This window comes from Festucalex cinctus, chromosome 18 (assembly GCF_051991245.1).
Source record: "Festucalex cinctus isolate MCC-2025b chromosome 18, RoL_Fcin_1.0, whole genome shotgun sequence".
In the NCBI taxonomy this organism is placed as follows: Eukaryota; Metazoa; Chordata; class Actinopteri; order Syngnathiformes; family Syngnathidae; genus Festucalex; species Festucalex cinctus.
Genome location: NC_135428.1, coordinates 16,063,948 through 16,085,283, shown reverse-complemented (window position 1 = coordinate 16,085,283; position 21,336 = coordinate 16,063,948). Strand labels below are relative to the sequence as shown.

The following is a 21,336-nucleotide window of genomic DNA, read 5'->3' as shown; positions in this document are numbered from 1 at the left end:
TTTCCGACTTCCGACCATCCTCGTATGCAGCCTAAGATAAATAGCTAACAAGGGACAACTTGTGGAGACGATTAACATAATATTAGCATTTTAGTCAAAGAAATAACAGGTTTTACGTCAGGGTATGAGTTAGGGCAAGGCTCAATAAATAAAGGTACTTTCCTGTCGAAAGAAAAAAAAAAAAAAGTCTTTTTGTAAGATTAAAAACAAGCTTTTCTTTGACCTGAAAGGGAATTAATGGGAGACAAAGTGCGTTGAATGCAAATGTCAGCGGACCTCCTGTGGGCCCAGATTAACTATTTACAACTATATCCAAAGATAACGTACCATCATCTCACCCACCCACCCTGCACTCTCTCGAAATAACAGTGAGATGGACTATTAATGATACATGAATGTAATTACATTTCTCCAAGCGTTTTTTTTTTTTGCCTAATAGGCCCACAAAAGGATGAGGGGGCGCATGGTAATTAAAGCTTCTTGGTTGCGGGAAGACATCGTTTTATGGCATTCAGGCAAATAAAACTGTGCATTTTCACTGACATGATTTAATGGCTCGAAACGTAAACAGGAGAGAGAAGAGAGAAGGAATGAGGATGAACCATTAAGATGGAAAATTGAGCGCTCGGTTTGAGGTTGGCGTAATTTTAGCATTTTAGGTTAAAGAGCTAACAACGGGTATTATGTTGGGGATATGGTAACAGCAGAACAGGTCATACATTGGGGTTATTGTTAGCATAGCATTAGCATTTTGGTTAAAGAGCTAGTAGGTCTTCTGTTAGGGTTAGCATTTTTGTCTGAAAACGCTAAAAAGGTTTACGGGTTAGGCTAAGCATAATGCATTTGTTAAAGTGGTAAACAACATTACATTGGGAGTTAGCATAGTGTTAACTTATCATTATGGTTAAGGAATTAGGATAAGCACATTAGCATTATGGTTTAGGAGTTGGTCTCATGTTAAGGTTAGCATCATAAGGTTAGCATATTGTCTTTTTTTTGTTTAGCATTGTTAGTGTTTTATTAGTGTTTAGTAGGGGTGTGAATTGCCTAGTACCTGACGATTCGATTCGTATCACGATTCACAGGTCACGATTCGATTCGATACCGATTAATCCCGATACCAATTTATAAGTCGATTGTTGCGATTTTTTTCATTCAAATTTAGAAAATACTAATCAGTAAGCTTGTAGAGTGTAAGATTTATATGAAAATGTATTATTTATTTATCTGAAATTTCAGTCTTATAGAGGTTGTAATCTGTTTCATGTTTGAACAGCATTAAAATAAAATATTAAGGCTTAATGTTCCGTTCATATAACATTCTTCCATGCTCAAGGTGTGAATCCTAACCCGAAGTCAGACGTTTTGTTGAATATTTTTCCATTAAAAATCGATTCACACACACACACACAAAAAAAAAAAGGCAATGATGATAAGACGTTGAATGAACAATTCTGAGCTCTTTAAAAAAAAAAAAAAAAAAAAAAAAAAAAGATTTTTTTTTATTGAATCGATTCGAGAATCGCGCGATGTAGTATCGCGATATATCGCTGAATCGATTTTTCTTAACAGCCCTAGTGTTTAGCATAATGTTAGTATTTTCGTTAAGGCGCTAACAGCAGACCTCGCATTATTAGGAATAGCACAATATTGTTGTGTTCTGCGAGCTAATGCTGAACCCAAGTCAACACAAAAATGATTCGTGGCCTCCGTGAAATATGAGGTGTCGACGTAAGCGCCAGTGTTTACGGCTCGTCTACAAGTGGCAGCGGTGGCCGTTAACTTTTACGATGTCGCACGTTGAAAACAAATCAAAAGAGTCAATCGTACATTAAGGACAAGACAGGCAGGGCAAAAACAAAAACATCCGGAAGATCATAAAAGCTAACAGCTAAAGCCTTGACTTTGCACTTTTCCCACATTCCATACCATCGGTCGGTGGTGTTAGTTTGGTACACGCCTCTGTATGTCTCAGCGTTTGTTTTTTTTTGTTTTTTTTTCCCACCGCAAGAAGGCAGCGTGAACGATTGCCACATAGACAATGATCGGACAATCAGACGGGGAGCTAGCTGGCTATAAACGTTGGTGGAGTGCCATTCAATCAGCTGCCTTGCGCCATTATCACATCCTAATGGAACCTTATAGTGTTTCAGGCCTCGTAGAAGTCATTTTAGGGGTACGAATGCATGACATCCCAAGTTGCCATTACTCAAGTACCTTAAAGAGTACGCAACTGAACGATATGCTCGGGAAAAATACTGATCAATTTTGTTTTTGTTTTTTTTACAGTAGCAGACATTTGTTTGCGTTTTGGTAGGCAAAAGTGGTCGCTGAAGGGTCTCACTTCTTGGCACTCGTTCCGCCTTGGCACAAATTGGTTCACCGCCTCATCCGCCACCCCCCCACACCCTCCTGGGAATGACAGCTGAATTATCGCTTCTTTCAACGGGGAGACAGCTCATTCCGCCATGTCAAAATAAGCACCCTAGCCCTAGCCACCATCTGATTCCTGCCGCATCCTAACTGCCACTGCTTAGTATGGCAAGTAGCAATTTCATTACCCTCTGTCTTCCCCCAATGCTGACGTCCTTAACCAATGACACCCACCCCCGACTCGCGAGGATCCTCGGCGGTCGCACCTGCGGCGCCGCCATTACGCCGTTGCTATTTGCGCAAATTGCTCCATTTATGTTTGAATACCAAATGCCGTTCCGGGGAGATCGTATCTCGTCGCCCCCTTAATGGAGGCGTCAAAATGGCAGGCCTTCGCGGCGATGGCCGCCGCTCGGGCAGAATTGTAACGAAAAAGCAAACATCCCGTCGCTAAGTGTCGCGCGTCCAGTACGGAATAGCGACTCTGGAATGTGTTGCTTTGAGATTACACGATGTTGTGATTACAATCAACTAGATACTGTAGAGTGGTACCTTTTTACCATTCGAATACAATTCATTAAATAACCAGCTACTGAAGAATGAGTTGAAACTATATTCAGTTGACCTCAATTCAATGATTAATAACAAATCTAACCATGACAACACTCAAATAAAAATCAGCAAAATGCTGCTTGTTTTACATCACATTAGAAATCATAAAAACAAGTCGACTGCCAAGTGTGACCACTTTTGTTGACCCGCTTCTTATTGCAATCCGCCCGCCTCCATCTGGATGTTATTTACCAACCCGTTCAATAATACATTATTCAACCATCTCATTCCGAAGGAAGCGGCACCTGCAGTGTTTTTTTTTTTTCTTTTTCAATTAATCTTCATGCATTTGAAAACAGCTCCTCAGATCACACGCTTTTATAAATAGATTCTTGTATATGTGGCGACACCGTCAAGTTATTCTCGGATACTTGAAGGATATATCACGTCTTTGATGCGCTTTGATTGTCGGATTGAAAGGGAAGAAAAATAACATGAAAGTTTGAGTGGGTGCGCAAGTTATTGAATTTCAAAATTGGCTGGCAGCATGCGGTCAATCGTGTGCGCTCGTCAAATCAAAATGCTGCTTTTTAGTTTTATTCTCTTGCATTAAGGTCCATTAATTGAACTTAGACTTAAGTTCTTCACTTCATAATGGAAAATAATGCTGGGAGGATAAATTCGAATTCATCGCTTACAATTTTTAGAATAATGTAATTTTATGAGCGTAATGTAATGCAAATTTAGTGGAATATTGTGAGAGGATAAAGTCATACATTTAGTCAAGTCAAGCCATCTTTATTTATGTAGCACTTTCAAAGTGAAATTGAATTGGAAAAAAAAGCTAATATTTGTATGGTTACAATAAATATGTCTTACATTTTGAGAATAAATAATAAAGTTGGAATTTTACAAGAAAAAAAATTAACATTTTCCAAAAATAACATAGAATTAAGAGAATATAGTTATATGAGGCAAAAACAGTAGTTATAAGACAATTAAGATTTTAGGGGGGGAAATGAAATTTAGCTTTACGAGTAAAATTACACAATTTTAAATAAATTAAGTTACTGTACTTTTTTAATTTGGGGGAATAACGACTGAATATCTTATGCTTCATATCAATTCCAAAGAATCTATTCAAAAGACACCATTTTACAAGAATGAAGTGTGATATTTTCTCTGAGAACAAACTCGTAATAATATTGAGCTACGGTAGCTTTATGAGGATAAAGTTGCCATTTTATTAGAACCTTTTTCATTATAAAATAAAGAATATTAAAGAACTTTAAGACTTGTTTGAGCGGAAAATACTTTCACTCATTAAAACGCCCATATTTTCACGAGGCTACCACTTTTTTTCTCGTAAAATTATGTTTGTATCAAAGTTCTGAAGTGATGGCAAACGATGAAAAATTGCAACATTTGGAAACGATGGCCTCGCATGCACTCACACAGTTTATCAGGATGCTCCACAACCAACTAGCGGCGTGCACCTGCAATTATTGGACCGTCGCTAACAGGTTAATTGATCTAGTTATCGCCAGGAAACAACCGCCACTTCCATAACAAGGTAATCAGCCCGCCTGCTGCTGCTGCTGCTGCTGTTTGTTTGTTTGTGTTGATGATGTGTGTGCGCGTTTGGGTGTGCGTGTGTCTGTGTCGGGCAAAAAAAGCAGATGGCCTTCATGTCTTTAACTCTGACATGGCAGCTTTTTACGGGTGCAGTAAAGCCATCACGCTTCGCGTTCTGCTTTAACGACGCAAGCTGGAAGTAATAAAAGTGACTCGTACGAACGTGACTACGAACGCCACAAAAGTTGATATCGGTTCGGAATTCAAACCTCCTTCATACTGTCGGAATAGATCAGTAGAATGTTGGCACTTAAGGCTGCTGGATGAAGTTGGATTAAATTCACAAATCTGGTAAAATAACTAAATTCTGTTTAAGCTATCAATTTTTTTTTCATCTTATTTCAATCTATTTTTATAAAAATTACCCTTTCATCCTAACATTTATTCTCATGAATTTACATTTTTTCTTGTAAAATAAAATAAAACAACCTACTCTCTTCAAAACTACATTCCTGTATGTTTTCTTCTTGTACAATCCTGATGTTTTTTTCATGGAAAAATGATTGTCGGAAAACAATTTATGTGCTCATAAAATAGCCTTAAAAGAACAAAATTGCGCTTTTTCTAAAACCATTACATCAGCATCATTAAATCTAATCCCCCCACCCCCACACCCCGCCCCCAGAAAAATCACAACTTTATTTTCATGATTTTTTTTTAATTTTTTTATTGCCATGTTGAGATTTTTTTTCTGTAATAATCATGCCATTATGCTTGGAAAAAAACTTTATTCTCTCAAAAGTATACCTGTGTTCTCAATTTATTTTATTTTACGCTTGTAAAACAGCTAATAAATAAACAACATCCTCTTGAATATTCAGATTTTATCAATGTTAAAACCTCTCATAAAATGTAAATGTTTTTTAATCCCCAAGATGTACTTTTTCCAGTAAAAATCACACTATGATCAGCATAAAATAACTTTTTTCCTCGTGAAATGACACCATTTACTTGTGGAAATTACGTAATCATTGTAAGAAAATGGCCACTTTTTCCAAACTAAATTACAAATTTGAATGTTTTTAGTTTTACATTTTTCTCATGAAATGTCCATATTGACAAAATTAAAACAGTTTACCTCGTACAGTCCAGACTTTTTCAAATTATCAAAAAATAGCAACTTTTACGACCATGTTCTATTAATTTGACTTTATTCCCGTAAAATCTTGGCTTTATTCTCAATAACATAGCAGCGCACACAAAATGCTAATCAAAGCAAGCAAATTTCAGCCGACATTTAAAAATCACAATTTTTTCCAATGGCCAAAAAACAGGAAAAAAAATCCAACTCAAAATCATCAATGCGGCTTTGAATACACTGACAACATCCTTCTTGGGAGTTATGCGAGAACACCTCTTAAGTGTTGTCGCGACAAAACAATTAATTCACCAATTAATGAGCTGTCAGGTTTGTAGCGGCGCACGCCAGACAGGTGGCGAGGCTGGATGCGGGCCAGCCGCCTAATAGAGATCGCTCCTCTCGGGCGTGACAGCTGGCAACGCAGGCGCGAGCGAAGGCGGCGCCGTCATCGTCGTCCTAAATGTGCTGCGTTTGGGTAACAATAGCAGCCTTTAAAAACGCGTAAAATAAGAAACAGGTGCTATACAACGATGAGCAGTATTAAATTACTAAAAAAAATAAAAAATTTAAAAAGCAGAATTTCTAATGTTTACATATGCATAGTAAATTACTACTGCTATTTATATATTTGGACAACACTGTGGGCCTTATACATATACATATACATATACATATACATATAAATATAAATGCTCAAATGTACAAATAAATGTTCATTTTTTAAATAGTGTAATTTCAATTCTTGATCGATGCACTGTAAAAATCAAGAATGTGCTGTTTTGGTAACGTGAAATAAGAAACTGGAGCTATGAAAAGATCATCAGGACATGTTAACTGCTTTAAAAAAAATAGTGTTATTTCTAATGTTCAAGTATACACAAGAAACTACAGTAGTTATGCCATTTAAATGTTTAGTTGTCAAGGCCCTTTAAACAGAAATTATAAAAATAAAAAACAGGGAGTAAATTTCTTAACATTTTAGTTAAAAAAAACGAGTGATTTCTAATGTTCACGTATGCTTACTTTTTCAAATGAGTGCTCTCGGAAATGCTGCCCTTCAAATTCAACAATATGCTTAACATATGGGTATCATAAAATAAGAAACAAAAGCTTTAAAAAGTTGATCTGGAAAAGTGAAATGCATGATTTCTAATGTTCATGCATTTACAGTAACTTGTGCTATTCAAGGTCAGCATGGGTAACATTGTGGCTCTAAATGCTCAATAAAAATATAAGCAGGAGTACAAATTTGCTGGAAAAAAGTAGACCCAATTTCTAATGTTCACATATGCACAGTAACTTCCTCCATTCAAAGTCAACAATTTTCTATGCATGATTAACAATGTTGGGCCTTTTAAATACATGTAAAATGGCATGTAAAGGGGATGAGATAGTTAAACAAATAATAGTAATAACATTATTTCTAAAGTTCACACCCGCTTACATTGTCCAGTGACTACTACAAAGCTGCCTTCCCTGCTGTGTTAGAAGAATTAATTTTCACCGCTGGAGCTCGGGCAAGTTTAGCGAGGCTCCGTCGTAAATCTTGGCGGCGAGGAAGAGGAGGAGGAAGGGGAGGAAGAGGAGGAGTGATTTCATTAAGCTGAGCGACCATAAAGATCACCCTGACATCCCGAGACCTTATCAAAGTCGTAAAAGTGAAATGAGGCTTTGTTCAAAGACCGCTCCACCTTGTTGTGCCTTGAACAAGAAACATGAACAAGAAAAATGACAAAATGAGCTAGCGGCTAGCGACATGAGTTAAAGTAGCACAGTGTTAGTTCTTGAAAAACGTGTTAGTTCTTGAAAAAAATATATAAAAAAAATAAGCAAGAATACACAAGTCAGGAATATACTATTCCTCCATTCCATCTGTCAACTTTATCCAAACAAATTCTTGTGACGATTAATCGGCGACAGTAACAAACTCTGCTGCTGTGCTCGGATGAATCAGCGTTTGCGATATGAATGATTAATATGCAACTTTTTTTTCTTTTTTTTTTAATCCCCCACGCAATCCGCACAGTGGGTGACATTTCAAAAGAACGACTTGTGTTGAAATGTCACAATATCCGCATGGCGGAAAAGCGCCACTTCCTGCCAAAGTGGGCCAGCGTGATTAATGCCACGCTCGTCACGTGACGCAAACAAGTCGGAGGAAGAATGGGAATACAAAGGGATGCGAAAGCAGCAAACTTCACATGCACAAAGCGTAGCAGCGAGTGTGACAGGAGGATGTGGCTTGGCATACAAACAGGTGGCGAGGTAATTAGTCCCAAGGGGGGGAAATCCGAAACGTCTGTCCTGGCCTCGTATGACAGGACAGGCTAAAAAAACAAAAAAAAAAAACAAAAAAAAAAACCATCAGCTCGCTGGCTTTATTATGAGGAAGCCACACACGTTATTAGTGCGCTATTAACATTAGCAACACCGGCGCAAGCTAATGAACGCCACTACGTCTCAAATAAAATCTGCCTCGACAAAAGCTAACATTGCTGACTCGGCAGGTCAGGCTTTCATATTCTAATACTGACAAAGTGTATTCACAATAAATATTGGGGGAAATCAGCTCATGAGTCATAAAAATGAAAAAGGATGAGACCGCAACCATTAATACTAATCGTTAGCTCATCTATGGCGTTTTCCATTGAGTGTGCAAGCTGGACAATTCTAAGGTGACATTGTAAGTAAACAGGTTGTAATTCTCAATATTGTAAGTTTAGTTAGACAGTAAACTTGGACGGTGAGTGGCAGCAAACAGCTTGAAGCCTATTTTTTTTTTTTTTTTTTTTTTTTTTTTAAAGAATTTGGTCACTCTGCCAAACTGTTGTTCGCGAAAGTAGAGAACAATCTGCCAGAGGAAATCCACCGAATGTTCGGTGTGTTTGTGCTTGTTATCAGAAACTAATCTGTGCATCCAACAAAACTGCAGCTCTGCTTAGCTTTTTTTTGGCTTTGACATAGTTGTCCTCTTACAAACTAAAACTTGAACACGGATGACTTGTATTCAATCGTCGGAGATGTTGATGAAAATGCCAAAAGTGAATCGCAGGAAAATGAAAGTAACACAAGCCAGGTGACACAAAAATGTCGTCTCCGATCGTCACCTCCAGGGCATTCGTTTATTGTCATCGCACGCGTGTGTGTGCTTGTTATAAATTCACACCTTGCTGCCTGTCGACGTGTCAGAGAGACACCTGTTTCCTGTCGGGATTCGCGCGACTCGGCTGGTCGGGGAAAATTGTACCAGGCAGGTGTGTGTGTTTTTTGGTTGTTTTTTTTGCGATGATATACAAAAGCAATTAACAGCCAGGAAATAAACAATTAAATAAAAGTCATCTGACAAAGGCTAAAATGATGACTTTCATAAGCACGCCCACGACTGCAGCTCGCTCCGGTAAAACAAGCAGCGGGTCAGGAGCAGCGCGAGAGAGGGAGCGAGTGAACAATTGGTGGAACTCGACAAATACTAGTAAAAGTCAACAAGTGACTTTGACGGGAGGAAAAAAAGAACAAGATGTGAAGCAAATGTCGCAAAAAAAGAAATACAACAGAGGAGATGTGAATGCTCATGGGAACTTGAGCTTAAAATATTAGGTAATTATGTTACCCAAAAATGGCCTACTTAACTGTGGAATTGCAGTGTTTGTATGAAATTCTACTCAATGGCTGTGAGAATCACAATCATTGCTAAATGGGTCAAAATCGCAACCATAACAAATGTGGTAGCCATAATATTTATGGAAAATTTGCATCAAAATGCAAAACTGGTAGTCATGGAGGTTATTTTTACCAAAAAATTAAAGATTTTTGTACAAAATTTTGGAAATTTGGTGAAAAAATCACCCAAAAAACAATTTTAGATTTTATTTGTATGGAATCCTACTAAATTCCTGTGAGAATCAGATTCCGTCATTCACAAAATATGTAAATACATTTTTGAATAAGTAGTAAGTATCAATATCAACAAATTTATTTCAATCATATAAAAAGTATTTTATTCCAGTTTTGGAGGAAATTCGAAAATCGTCTTAAAATACTTTATACATCTTCAAAACCGCTGGGAGCCGGTCGGTGAGTGGTTAGCACATCCATCTCCCAGTACTGAGGACTCGGGTTCGAGTCCAGGCTCCGGCCTTCCTGGGTGGAGTTTGCATGATCTCCCCGTGCCCGCGTGGGTCTTCTCCGGGTACTCCGGTCTCCTCCCACATTCCAAAGACATGCATGGCCGGTTAATTGGGCGCTCCGAATTGTCCCTAGGTGTGCGTGTGAGTGTGGATGGTTGTTCCTCTCTGTGTGCCCTGCGATTGGCTGGAAACCAGTCCAGGGTGTACCCGGCCTACTGCCCAGAGCCAGCTGAGATAGGCTCCAGCACCCCCGTGGCCCTTGTGAGGAATAAGCGGTTGAGAAAATGAGAATGATAAAACCACTGGGTGAAATACAATGCAATTATGGATTAAAACTTTTTTTAACCCAGCAATTGTAAAGGTGGTTTTGAACAATGTACTTGTGAAATTTTGCAGTAAATTGTACATAAACTATTACATGAGCTTTAATGACCAATTGAGTCGAGACATTTAGTGTGAAATGATACATAAACCACATAAAAGTACTTTTTAATGACTGCTGATAAATGAGTTGAGAAATTTAGTGTGAAATTTGCTGGAATGATTTGAGGTCGTCACTTTTGACCGAACCAGAACCCAAACACGATTTGGCCCAAATCCAAAACTGCAAATTATCTCCCGGACCGCAACCTAGTCGATCCGGCGAGCCGTTTTGGATTTCACCTTGGAAGACTTTCAGGTGAGAAATGTGAGTTTTTCCAGCTCATAAAGCATCTGCTGCGTTTTATGAAGGTCGTTTTGTATTCACAGCCGGCAATATGAAAAGGCAACGTGAACGTGGCGCCACGAGTGAGATGAAGCAAAATAATACAGAGCGCCGCCGAGGTGTCGCCGGGTACAAAACTGCTATTTGATTTAAACACAGCGCGTGTACTCACATTGATCGATGCTCGCGGCCGCCTCGACCCTCTCCTGCAAACACACACACACACACACCAGGGTTGTTATTACAGAGACAAACAGATAACAATTTGTGCCCCCCCCCCCCCCCCCCCTCAAAAACAAAAACATGACAGGGAGCCAAGAGGTGGACAGTTTGTAAGACTACGACCACATCAAGACTCACTTTGCTCGCTCGTAACTGGACCGTGGGCACCCCGTTTTCCCACGTCTCAAACAGTGGAGTTCTAAAAACTGCCCAAAAATAATCGTTCTCTATTTTGTCTGACTGCTTTGCCAAAAGAGAATAAATCAATCATGAAGTATTTATTTTCAGCGAGCTAATCTATCTCCATCCCGTCGCCGCCCCCCCACCCCCCCCCCCCCCCCCCCCCCGGTGGCGTTTACTTCAAACGTCGGGACCCCGCTCTTATCTAATTCGTCGACGGGTTTCCTAATGAGCTGAGTGAAATGGATCCAAAGGAGACGCGGCGTTGAGTGCAAATATCTCCACGAGCATCAACAGATCAATGCGCTGCGCAAGAGAATAACCACAAAAAAAAAACAAAAAAAAAACGGCTTCTTCCCTTTTGGAGTTTTCAGAAGCTGTCCAATAGCATTTACCAATCATTTTGAGATGGAGCACAGATCTGGTTGAAAAAGTAGTTGTTGTGAAATATGCTAATGAATTCATTTAACATATGAGCCACTGAGAACAAAAATTGGCTAACTCCAATTTAGTTACTTTGAAGCTAGTCAGAATCGAGGTTTAATTCCAACTATAACTTTTTCATTGCGACATTGGGCTAATTCCGATTCCCAAGATGACGCGGACTACTGATGGTATTATTTGGATCCAAGTAGAGAGGCAGAGTGATTTACTGCCATTTTGGTGGACTTATTTACAAGTAAGGGCATGATTAAATTATCCGAGTTCTGGCCGTGCAAATATTTTTTTTTCCAAATAAGCAAATTCTCCGTCAACGTCAGCATTTCCAAATATGGGCATGCAGTTGCAGTGCAACTCTTTCGAAAGGTCTTGAGATTTGTATCATCCGTGTTGAGAGCGCTACTTTCGCTTCTCCCGGTCAAATTGTAGGTAAGCCGAGTGTTTAAATAGATTGCAGGTCACATTCACAAGCACGGCAAAAGTGCACCTGGAGTGCACCACGTGAAAATTAAAACCCAGGACGCGAAATGAGCAGAGAGGAGGAGGTCGGAGCTTCTGAAAAAGGAGAACCGTCGCATCTAGACCCGGCCGCTCTGACGGACACTGCCCTCCCCCCCGTTTCCCCACCCGACACCGCCACACCATTTTAACACGGCAATCATCCGAAAGGGCAACGCTCGGCTGGCCTCAATTTCGCTGCAGGTGAGAGCTCATCAAGCCGCGCTCGACGAGTTAACTCAGAATAAACGTGCGAGGCGTGAGGACGAGGGTTCTGGACGGTCTTTTCAATTGAATTATTGCAATGGAAACATATCCAAAATGTTGGATTACCATAAACGCAAGATTTTAGCTTTTTTGTTTACTTTTAGTTGGCTCATGCAAAAGCTCAAAACCAGATTTTGAACTCATAAGATTGTATGTTACCATCTATGAACAAAAATAGTAGGGCATTAACAAATGGCCCAAAATATGGTGGTCTCTGCGCAGCCATGTAGTGTTAATTTTGTCTGTTATTTTTAAATTTAGTCTCAGTTTGTCCAATTTGGGTCATGCTTGTTAGTTTTTACCGCAGTTAGTCAAGCTCATCTCATTTTTATTTAGTCTATTTTTAATCGACTATAAATCTAGCATTTTAGTCCAAGGAAATGTAATTTCATTCATCTAGTTTTAGTCAACAAAAACTGTCAACATTTTAGTTTTAGTCAGAACAACCATTTTACCCCTGTATTTTTTTTTCCCAGCAGATTAGAATTAACCTTTTCGGATGTAAAACTATTTTACATAAAATGTTCTCATCTTTTTGATGAAAAACAACTTCACACACAATTACAGTGGCTTCTATGTTCAAGATATGAGCTAGCAAGTTAGCATTAGTTAGCGGTTGGATTAACAGTATTGTTGGAACATTATGGCCGTTGGATTAATGTTAAATTATATCTATAATTTACCTTTTTTTTTTTAACCTTTCACGATGAATGCACCTCCTGTCAGTCCCGTGTGTTTGTGCTGTGTGTCACACGACGGTGTCACAGACGTGACAGATTAGTAGTGACAAGATTTTAGAAAATCATATAGTCTAGCTTTAGTCCGGCGAAAAATCCATGTTGACGAAAGTATTTTTGTTTAGTTTTTGTTGACGAAATTAACACTACAGCCATAAAACAAAATTTTATGTTTTGTGATCTTATGGTCGTTTTTCGTGAAGTGTGGAACCGTTTTCTGCCCCTGAGACACAAAAATTTTGTGGTTACTCTCCATAAACCAGAAAGTGGTCTGCTAACAAACGGATGTATCAAAAACACGGTGGGGTGCAATTTTTCACAAGCTTGAGGAATTTGCAGTCATTTTTTTGGCCCAGATAGAACTGTTCAGCTTCCTTAGAAATAAAAATGGAACAGTCAATCATCTTGACTTCATTCTCCGTGAACAAGAAAGTAGTCCGTCAACATATGGGCAGAAAACAGACAAAAAAAGCTCTGCAGCTCCACTGATTAATATATTTATTAGACCACATGCCATGAAAACCAGAAAAGACCATCAAGTGCTTTAACACGGACTCTTTCAATTCCCATAAAACCTTCCAGCAGATAAACGTGGTGTAAAATCTGACGTTATTAAGCATAATCAAGGTGCTACAGAGGTCGAAGCACTTTGATTAAAGCGTGCCCGGCGCATTTCACGCTCGTAAAACGCCGCTTTGCTTTGCGGCGAACGCATATGACAAACATCGCACAACGTCAGAAATAAAAAAAATTAAAAATAAAAAAAATTGAGCGTTTCCTTAGGAGAAAAGCGAGTCCATTCTCATACCTCACATTCAGTTTTATGGGTTAGCACGAGAGTTATAGCAAGTTTATAAAACGACCTGTCGTAAATTCCGTGTTAAAGATAATCACGGTAGTGAGGGAAGGCTCCATTGCAGTTCTGCTGCGTCGCATTCTCAGTCCAACCCACTTATCATTTTTTTTTTTTTTTTTTATATGATAGCACAAAAGACAAGGAAGATATTTAGTGAACATCCGTTGCTAGCAGAGACAAAGGCAATTCAAAAACTTGATGCATTAAAAGAAGCAAAAACTCCACATCTGTACGTGACCACTAATAAGCTGAAAGCGAGGTTAAACACGGAGCATAATGATAAAGACTTATTTACCGTGGATGACGTCTGCGGGATGCTCGCCGCATCCACGTCGCCTCTCCTGTGCCCTCCGGCCCAGCCGCAACCCGACAAGGCGGCCAGAACCGCAACCCAAACAGCGAGGCTGCCCATCGGCGGCTTCCCTGTGAGAACCAACATAAGAAAACTTTTGATTTCTGCATGTGATTTAATAACTTATGTACCAAAATAAAACACATGAAATTGAGAATAACCAATTCATTGTACCATGAAAATGGTGTACTAGGGATTTAGCGTGGATGTACTTTAGTAACTCAACAGCACCTCTGCTGGTGGCAGCCAAGTACTGCATTCCATTTTGCCACAAGATATTAAGCAACCATCAATACTGCACAACTGATAGAATTTGTCATTCTAAATCATTTTAATAAGTATGTAAATGTAATGATTTGATTAATCATGCAGATTATCTTGTGGCATGCTAATTTGCTAACGTCCACAACATGCGGTCGACGGGGAGTTCCGTAGTGCATCTATTGAAGATAATTAACCGTTTGACCGCCAAAAACGTTTAACGATTAGTCAAATCACAATGAATGCCGCCATGAACGTTGAATAATGTCAACCATGTTTTTGTTGTTGTTGTTGTTGTTTTATATATCAATGGGAAATGCAACATCTAAGTGCAGCACTGCCTGGTCAGTGTGTTGTGGAATCAAAAACAGCCACTAACTATGGCCACCAGATGGCAGCATTGTATCTCTTTTAAGTGGGCTGCTGGTGTATGGAATTACAATGAAACATGACGGAATCTGAAGAAATTTGATGAAAGTATGCCATTCATATTTTTTTCTAAATTAGCAACATGAAATTTGGTAGGTATGTCTACATACCAACAAACACTAAATCGTTTCAAGCCATGCCTGAAAAGACACAGGAAATTTGCCATTTTGGATTGAACTCGCTGATTTAGGCACACTTTATTAATGTCAATCAAAGACATACATGCAATTAAGATTTTTTTCAAGTTGCAACTAATTTTGATCCACAGTTACTACTAGACAGAAAAAAAAAATGTGGCCAAGCCGGATGGTAGACTTTCATGACTTGCCAGAAAAACCTGAATATTTTTTCAAAATTCATCAAGTCTATCAAGTCAGTTTCACTTTAACCAAATAAAATTTGTTAGTCATATCTATCACAGGGGGGCGGCACGGTAGTCGAGTGGTTAGCACGTCGGCTTCCCAGTTCTGAGGTCTCCGGTTCGAGTCCAGGCTCGGACCTTCCTGGGTGGAGTTTGCATGTTCTCCCCGTGTCCGCGTGGGTCTTCTCCGGGTACTCCGGTCTCCTCCCACATTCCAAAGACATGCATGGCAGGTTAATTGGGCGCTCCGAATTGTCCCTAGGTGTGTGTGTGAGTGTGGATGGTTGTTCGTCTCTGTGTGCCCTGCGATTGGTTGGCAACCAGTCCAGGGTGTCCCCTGCCTACTGCCCAGAGCCAGCTGAGATAGGCGCCAGCAGCCCCCGTGACCCTTGTGAGGAATAAGCGGTCAAGACAATGGATGGATGGATGGATCTATCACAGGTAGACCCACAAAAAACGTTTCTAGAAGCCATTACTAAAAAAAAACATACAAGAAGACTGCCATTTTGATTTGAAGCTGATATTTTAGCCTCACTCGAACTATTTTCAGTGGTCCTTCAAAGATAATCTCGTCGTAAGAGATTATTTTTTTTTTTGAGCCCCTAGAGCCAGTTTCACTTGGCAAAATGACATTTGATAGGCAGGTCTATCATCCATAGACCAACAAAGAAGTGTCAAGAAACCCCAACCCAAAACACACAGTCAGCCATTTTAAGCAGGTTTTGATCAATCATCAATTTGGCCCCGCCTTTCACAAAGCAAGCTAAACTGCACTAAATCATACAAATTGCGAAATGAGTGCTAATCAAAAGACTTCCAAGAGGGTAAACAGGAAGTGAACGTCTCACTCTTTCCAGGAACTGCCGCTGATGTTGTTCGCCAGCCGTAATCGCCGGCGGGCTGACGGGCGCTTGCTCTTGAAAATTAAGTGGCAAATGAGATCTGCCAGTCACTGTCGTCTTGCTAATGTGCGCGGCGCACACATCCACGCACGAATGCGCTCATATACGCCCACTTTAGAATTTATTAGAAAGCAGAGAGTCAATGAAGAAGTCTTAATAGCCCAGCACATGGACATCAAAACTTCAAAAATATTGATTTTATTCTTTTTTGGCTTGTTTACTTTCGCCAGGGAGTTTGGTTTTTAAAAAATGGACGAAATCATGTAGGAATATATCGGACATGCCTTGAAGATGTATCGGCTTCTTTCAGCCTTCGTGCTGATTTTTATATTTTTTTATTTTTTTTAGGTCAATGTAAAATATTTATTGGCTACCCTGCGAAGGCCTTTCAGGGAGTGCACAGAAGGACACGCATGCACACATTCGACCAGCACATTGCTCACTGCAGGTGTGGTCTTGTTCGGCCGCAAAATTCACACTAATGCTAAAGAAACTATGATGTCATTTGGGAGCCCCCGTTACACTAATCAACTTGACATTTGGTAGACATGTCTATCATGAGAAAACCCACAAAAAAAGTCTCAAGAAGCCATCTGCAAAAACATTACAGGAACTGTGCCGAATTTGGTTCAGAGCGGACATTTTAGGTTCGTTTTAGCAGTTCCAGGGGCTTTTCAAAAATACATTTGTCCAACAGACTCTGTAGGCAGTTTCACTTAGCAACATGACATTTGGAAGAAATGTCTATCATCAATATAAATACATTCCAGAAGCCTTTTTGCTTTCAATTGGCAAATATGTTCTGTCTAGCAACAAGTGGCTGTATAAACCTGACATAGCCAGCGAAGATGATATTTATTCTGTTGCTCTCAATTGCTAGCTGGCTACTACTGTGGTTATAATAATAAATCATATCCACTATGTCTTGCATTGTATATAAAATTAAAAATAATGAATGAGTACTGTTGTAACAAAGAAGTACATGTAACCTCTTAACCTAGCCTTGTGCATCTGAAAGCTACGTCTGTTAGCATTCATGACAGGAAATAGAGACACAGAGGAGGATGGAGTTTAACACTTTGACTCGGATGTTACAGTCATGCACTCATCTCATATCAGCCCCCTGGATTCGTCTTGAGCTTTTGGGGGAAAAAAAAAAAAAAAAAAAAAAAAAAGCAAAAGAAGTGACAGGTCAGCGTCAGCCTTGGGATCGCATGTTCTATACTCCTGCTTATCTTCCCCACGCCGCACATGAGCACTGGAGCTTTTTTTTTCCCGGGCAGAAAGATAAGGTTATGAACTGTCACTCGCCGTAATGGAAGCGCCGGCGTTCTGCGCCGGCCCCTAGAGGACGGGCAGAAAGTTGACGGCGTGTCACTTTTAAGCGCTGACAGTGCCTGCTGGAAGAGATTTTAGAGATCAGGATTTTTTTCCCCCCTTCTACCTGGTCAATATCTAATATTTGCCTTCCTTTTAGATAAAATTTGGCACAGAGAAGCTACTGTTTTTTTGTACGTTTCAGCAAATAAACCCAAAGGGGAGAGAAACTTTATTAATCATATTTAACACTGCAATTTGTCATTTTCTGTTGTCTGTGGGAATTTACAAACCAATTGGTACAAATATTTACATTCTGCTTCTGAGCAGTGAATTCCTGTAGGAATTTGCCCATGACTGCTTCAACTAGACTTAAGACTTTTTCCCACTTCCTGTTATAACAGACACGCCCACCCAATTCTGGATTGGTCTTTCATTTGTATTGCACCTTTCCACTTATTAAGGCGCTCAGGGCTTCACGCTCGACGTGTTTAGGTGAGGTTTTTTTTTTTTTTTTTTTTTTTTTTTACTTTCCATGGGGAGCGTCTGGCTTATATTTGCTGCTTCAAATCAAAATGGCTGACTTCCGGGCTGCTGAATTTCATGTTGACTGTTCAATCTACCATTAGGGGGACGGCCCAGGGATTGCTACAGAGTAAAGTCTAGATCGCAATATCTAAAAATGCATTTCCACCAGGAGACGCTTTCAGAAATTGGTACGTTCTTGGGCATGTTGAGGCCAGGACCTCAGGAAGTACACACTGCACACAAAAAGAGAAAATAAAAATCAAGCAACACCAAGTCATTGAAAATGAGGGGAAAAAAGTGACACAAAGCTAACATATTCATTTGACTCATGCTCCGCTGCCCACGCAACATGCAAAAGGACGCGGTTCATGTTTAGCTTAGCAAGGCTGCATTCTCTTATCAGCTGCCTGAGAATTCATTATCGCCTGACCCACGCCGCCACCATGGCGGATGTAGCTTAAGGTGTTTTACAGAAAAAAAAGACAGTCCATCTCTTCTCCGGAGCAAAAACAACAACAACAAAACAAAACGCTCCCATGTTGCACCATTTTTTCCCCACACCTCGTCAACTCCCGCTTGACTGTTCTTAGTCGAAATTCAAGTCGGGCACGTTGGCGTTCCTTAGGGGGGACTCGGTCATGGGAACACCATCGCGAGGGCTAAATCCAGGAATCCCCTAGGAAGGATAAAGACTGCGGGAGCTAAGAACATGCAAACTCCACCCAGGAAGGCGAGAGTAAAATATTGAGAGTAAATTTAACTCAAAGTATTGTGTGTACGAGAGAATGTTTTTGGTCTCCTTTTGGATAATAGCAAACAGTAGGAGTGGCATAGCTCAGGTGGTAGAGTGGCCACTTCCCAAGCTGAAGTCATCAGTTAGTTCCTCAACACTTGCTGTAACTTTTTTTTTTCTAAATAAATTAATAAAATGTACGAACAAAATTTCCTTCTAATTTCTGTTTTTTTTTTTGAAGTTCTGAGTTTAAAAAAAAAACAATACTAGGATTGTGTCAGAAAATAGGCCAAGTCCATTATGCGCAGAAAAAATATTTTGAATAAAATTTACTCTGAATATTTTACTTCCAAGTGTAAATTTAAATTTTAGAGTGGGACCAAACAGACTCTTTTTAGAGTAAAATGTACTCGACAAAGTTTACTGTGTACTCTCACATTAGCATTTATAGGATTTTGTTTCTGTATTGTGTATTCATGTATCATTGTCTACTTCTTACATAATTCTTATGTACATTTTTCATCAACACAGTACTGCTAAATAACTCGTCTTGCTGCTGTTCTTGTACTTCTACAGTAATGTAACTTCCCAATGCGAAAGAAATCAAGGCTTATTCTGGTCTAATCTTAAACACACAAAATATCCATCATTTTTTTACAAAATGACATTTGACTCCATGGATCCAATATTTGGGAGGCAACCTTTCCGTGAACGTCTCCTCCGTGGTTTTTCCGTACTCGCGGTCACCCGCCTGTTTGCCCCGAGCCGCTGGAGCGGGCCGAGTCAGCAAAGGTCATTTGCGGAAGTTCAAGATATTAGTGAGCGGAATTTCAAGTGGCTACAGGGAAAACAGAGGAGAAGCGGGTGGGTGGGAAAAAAAAAAAAAAAAAAAAGAAACCAGCATCCCTGTGGTCCGCTCACAATCATTATTATTATTCAAAGCAAGTGTTAGGGGCAGGCCTGTCTGGGCATTACTGTCGCTTTCAATTTCAATATCTCACAGCAGGCTCATCTCTGTGGCTAGCTAAATAACATGACTCACCATCTGTGATTTTCTCAGTTTGTGTTATTGTTTTTAATGCTGTAAATCTGACTTAAAGGAGCGTAACAAGCTGCAGGGGAAAAAAAAAAAATCAAACCTATCTAAAAAAAAATGCGATACACATTTGTGGACTATTAACAAATATTTCTTTGTCAAAGGGCTGGAATTGACACCAAATTGGAACGTGCAATTCGTGTCATTTGCGGCTGCGGATACAGACACCACACTAATCCATTATTGATACAACAAAGAACTTTAAAATTTAATGAATTGATGGAGTGTAACCGTCTCAAAATTATGTTTAAAGCCCATCATGAAAGTTTACCAGTTAATCTACAAATAATTTTTATTTTTTTAAAAAGGGTACGTGAGTATAAATTAAGAGGAACAGATATTTTCTCCAAAACAAAATATAGAACAAAACAAAAAGAACGATGTATTTCAACTCAAGGTGTCAGTTTATGGAACAATCTGGACTTTTAAACAAAATCATCTCAGTCTATCTGTATCTTTAAAAACTTGACAAAAGCTAAATTACTGGGAAAAAAACATATAGCACAAGGACATGCTGCTTAATTATTACATAGAATTGTTATATTGAAAGCGTCTTGACCGCTAGCTGTCGTTTACTTTGATTATTTTTTGTTGTTGTTGATTAAGGGCAGATAACATAAATTTACTTCTTTGTGTCCCTTTTCATTTCACTCTTTTTTTTTAAAGGAATAAGTTGAACTAAAAAAAAATCTTTGCTTCAAACAAAATTGGCCGATTTCCTGTTTATTTTCAGGCATGTGTCCTTGAGACTTTTTCATGCATCCTGTTATGATCAATTATATTGATCGGTTAAACTGGTGTTGGAGGCTATTTTTTATTTTTTTATTTATTTTTATTTTTTTCAAATTTCTCAAGAGAAGTTACTGAGTGAATAACTTTGGTTCATACCAAAATTGTCATCTTCTTGTTCATTTCCGGCCATATGTCAATGAGACTATTTTTTTTATTTTTATTTTTTATTTTTTTTTATTTTTGTGAATCCTAATATGATAGACCTGTCTCTCCAATTTCATATTGATCAGTTAAACTGGTGTCGGGGGTTAATATATATTTTTCTAATGCCTCTTTTTCAATCCAAAATGGCTGACATCCTGTTGAATTCTGGGCATGGGTTCTTAAGACTTATTATTATCCACTGAGAAATTAAGTGAAAGTTAGACAACTGCTTGGCTTTCATGTGTTTCACACTAGGAAGTGTGACGATATATCGATATCGCAATAAATCGGGACATTTTGTCTCTCGATAGGTTATTGATACGCCTACGCAAGTATCGCAATATTTGTAGTTGATATACAGCCACTCTAATGGCTCCATTGTTGATGACTTATTGAGCAATTACTTGGCGGGCCACTCGGGGGAGCGCCTCATAAAAGTGTCGGAGAAATGGACGCAAGTCTTCAGGCGAAGACGACTCATCAGCTTAGTTTTGACTTGTGGAATACATTTATCTGACCAGGAACTGACTCAGTTTTGCATACATTTCGATGAAAAATGCGGATTATATCTCAAATTTTAACATTTTAAAACATATTTTAGGTTTTGACTTTTTGAAGCACAAACTTTCTGAGGAAAATGATGCAATTGACTATGTAACTGACTAGGGGTGTGAATTGCCTAGTACCTGACGATTCGATTCGTATCACGATTCACAGGTCACGATTCGATTCGATACCGATTAATC

The 21,336-nt window shown here is 39.2% G+C and overlaps 1 protein-coding gene across 1 annotated transcript in view; it reads right to left on the bottom strand.

Moving 5' to 3' along the window:
- Nucleotides 1-21,336, bottom strand: part of fstl4 (follistatin-like 4) — a 123,924-nt gene that overhangs the window by 75,142 nt on the left and 27,446 nt on the right. The window contains exons 3-4 of the mRNA XM_077505302.1: nt 13,971-14,098; nt 10,647-10,680 (exon numbers count right to left, since the gene is read on the bottom strand). Of these exons, the coding sequence (XP_077361428.1) occupies nt 10,647-10,680; nt 13,971-14,087 (151 nt within the window). The 5' untranslated portion in view covers nt 14,088-14,098. The remainder of the gene's footprint in view (nt 1-10,646; nt 10,681-13,970; nt 14,099-21,336) is intronic.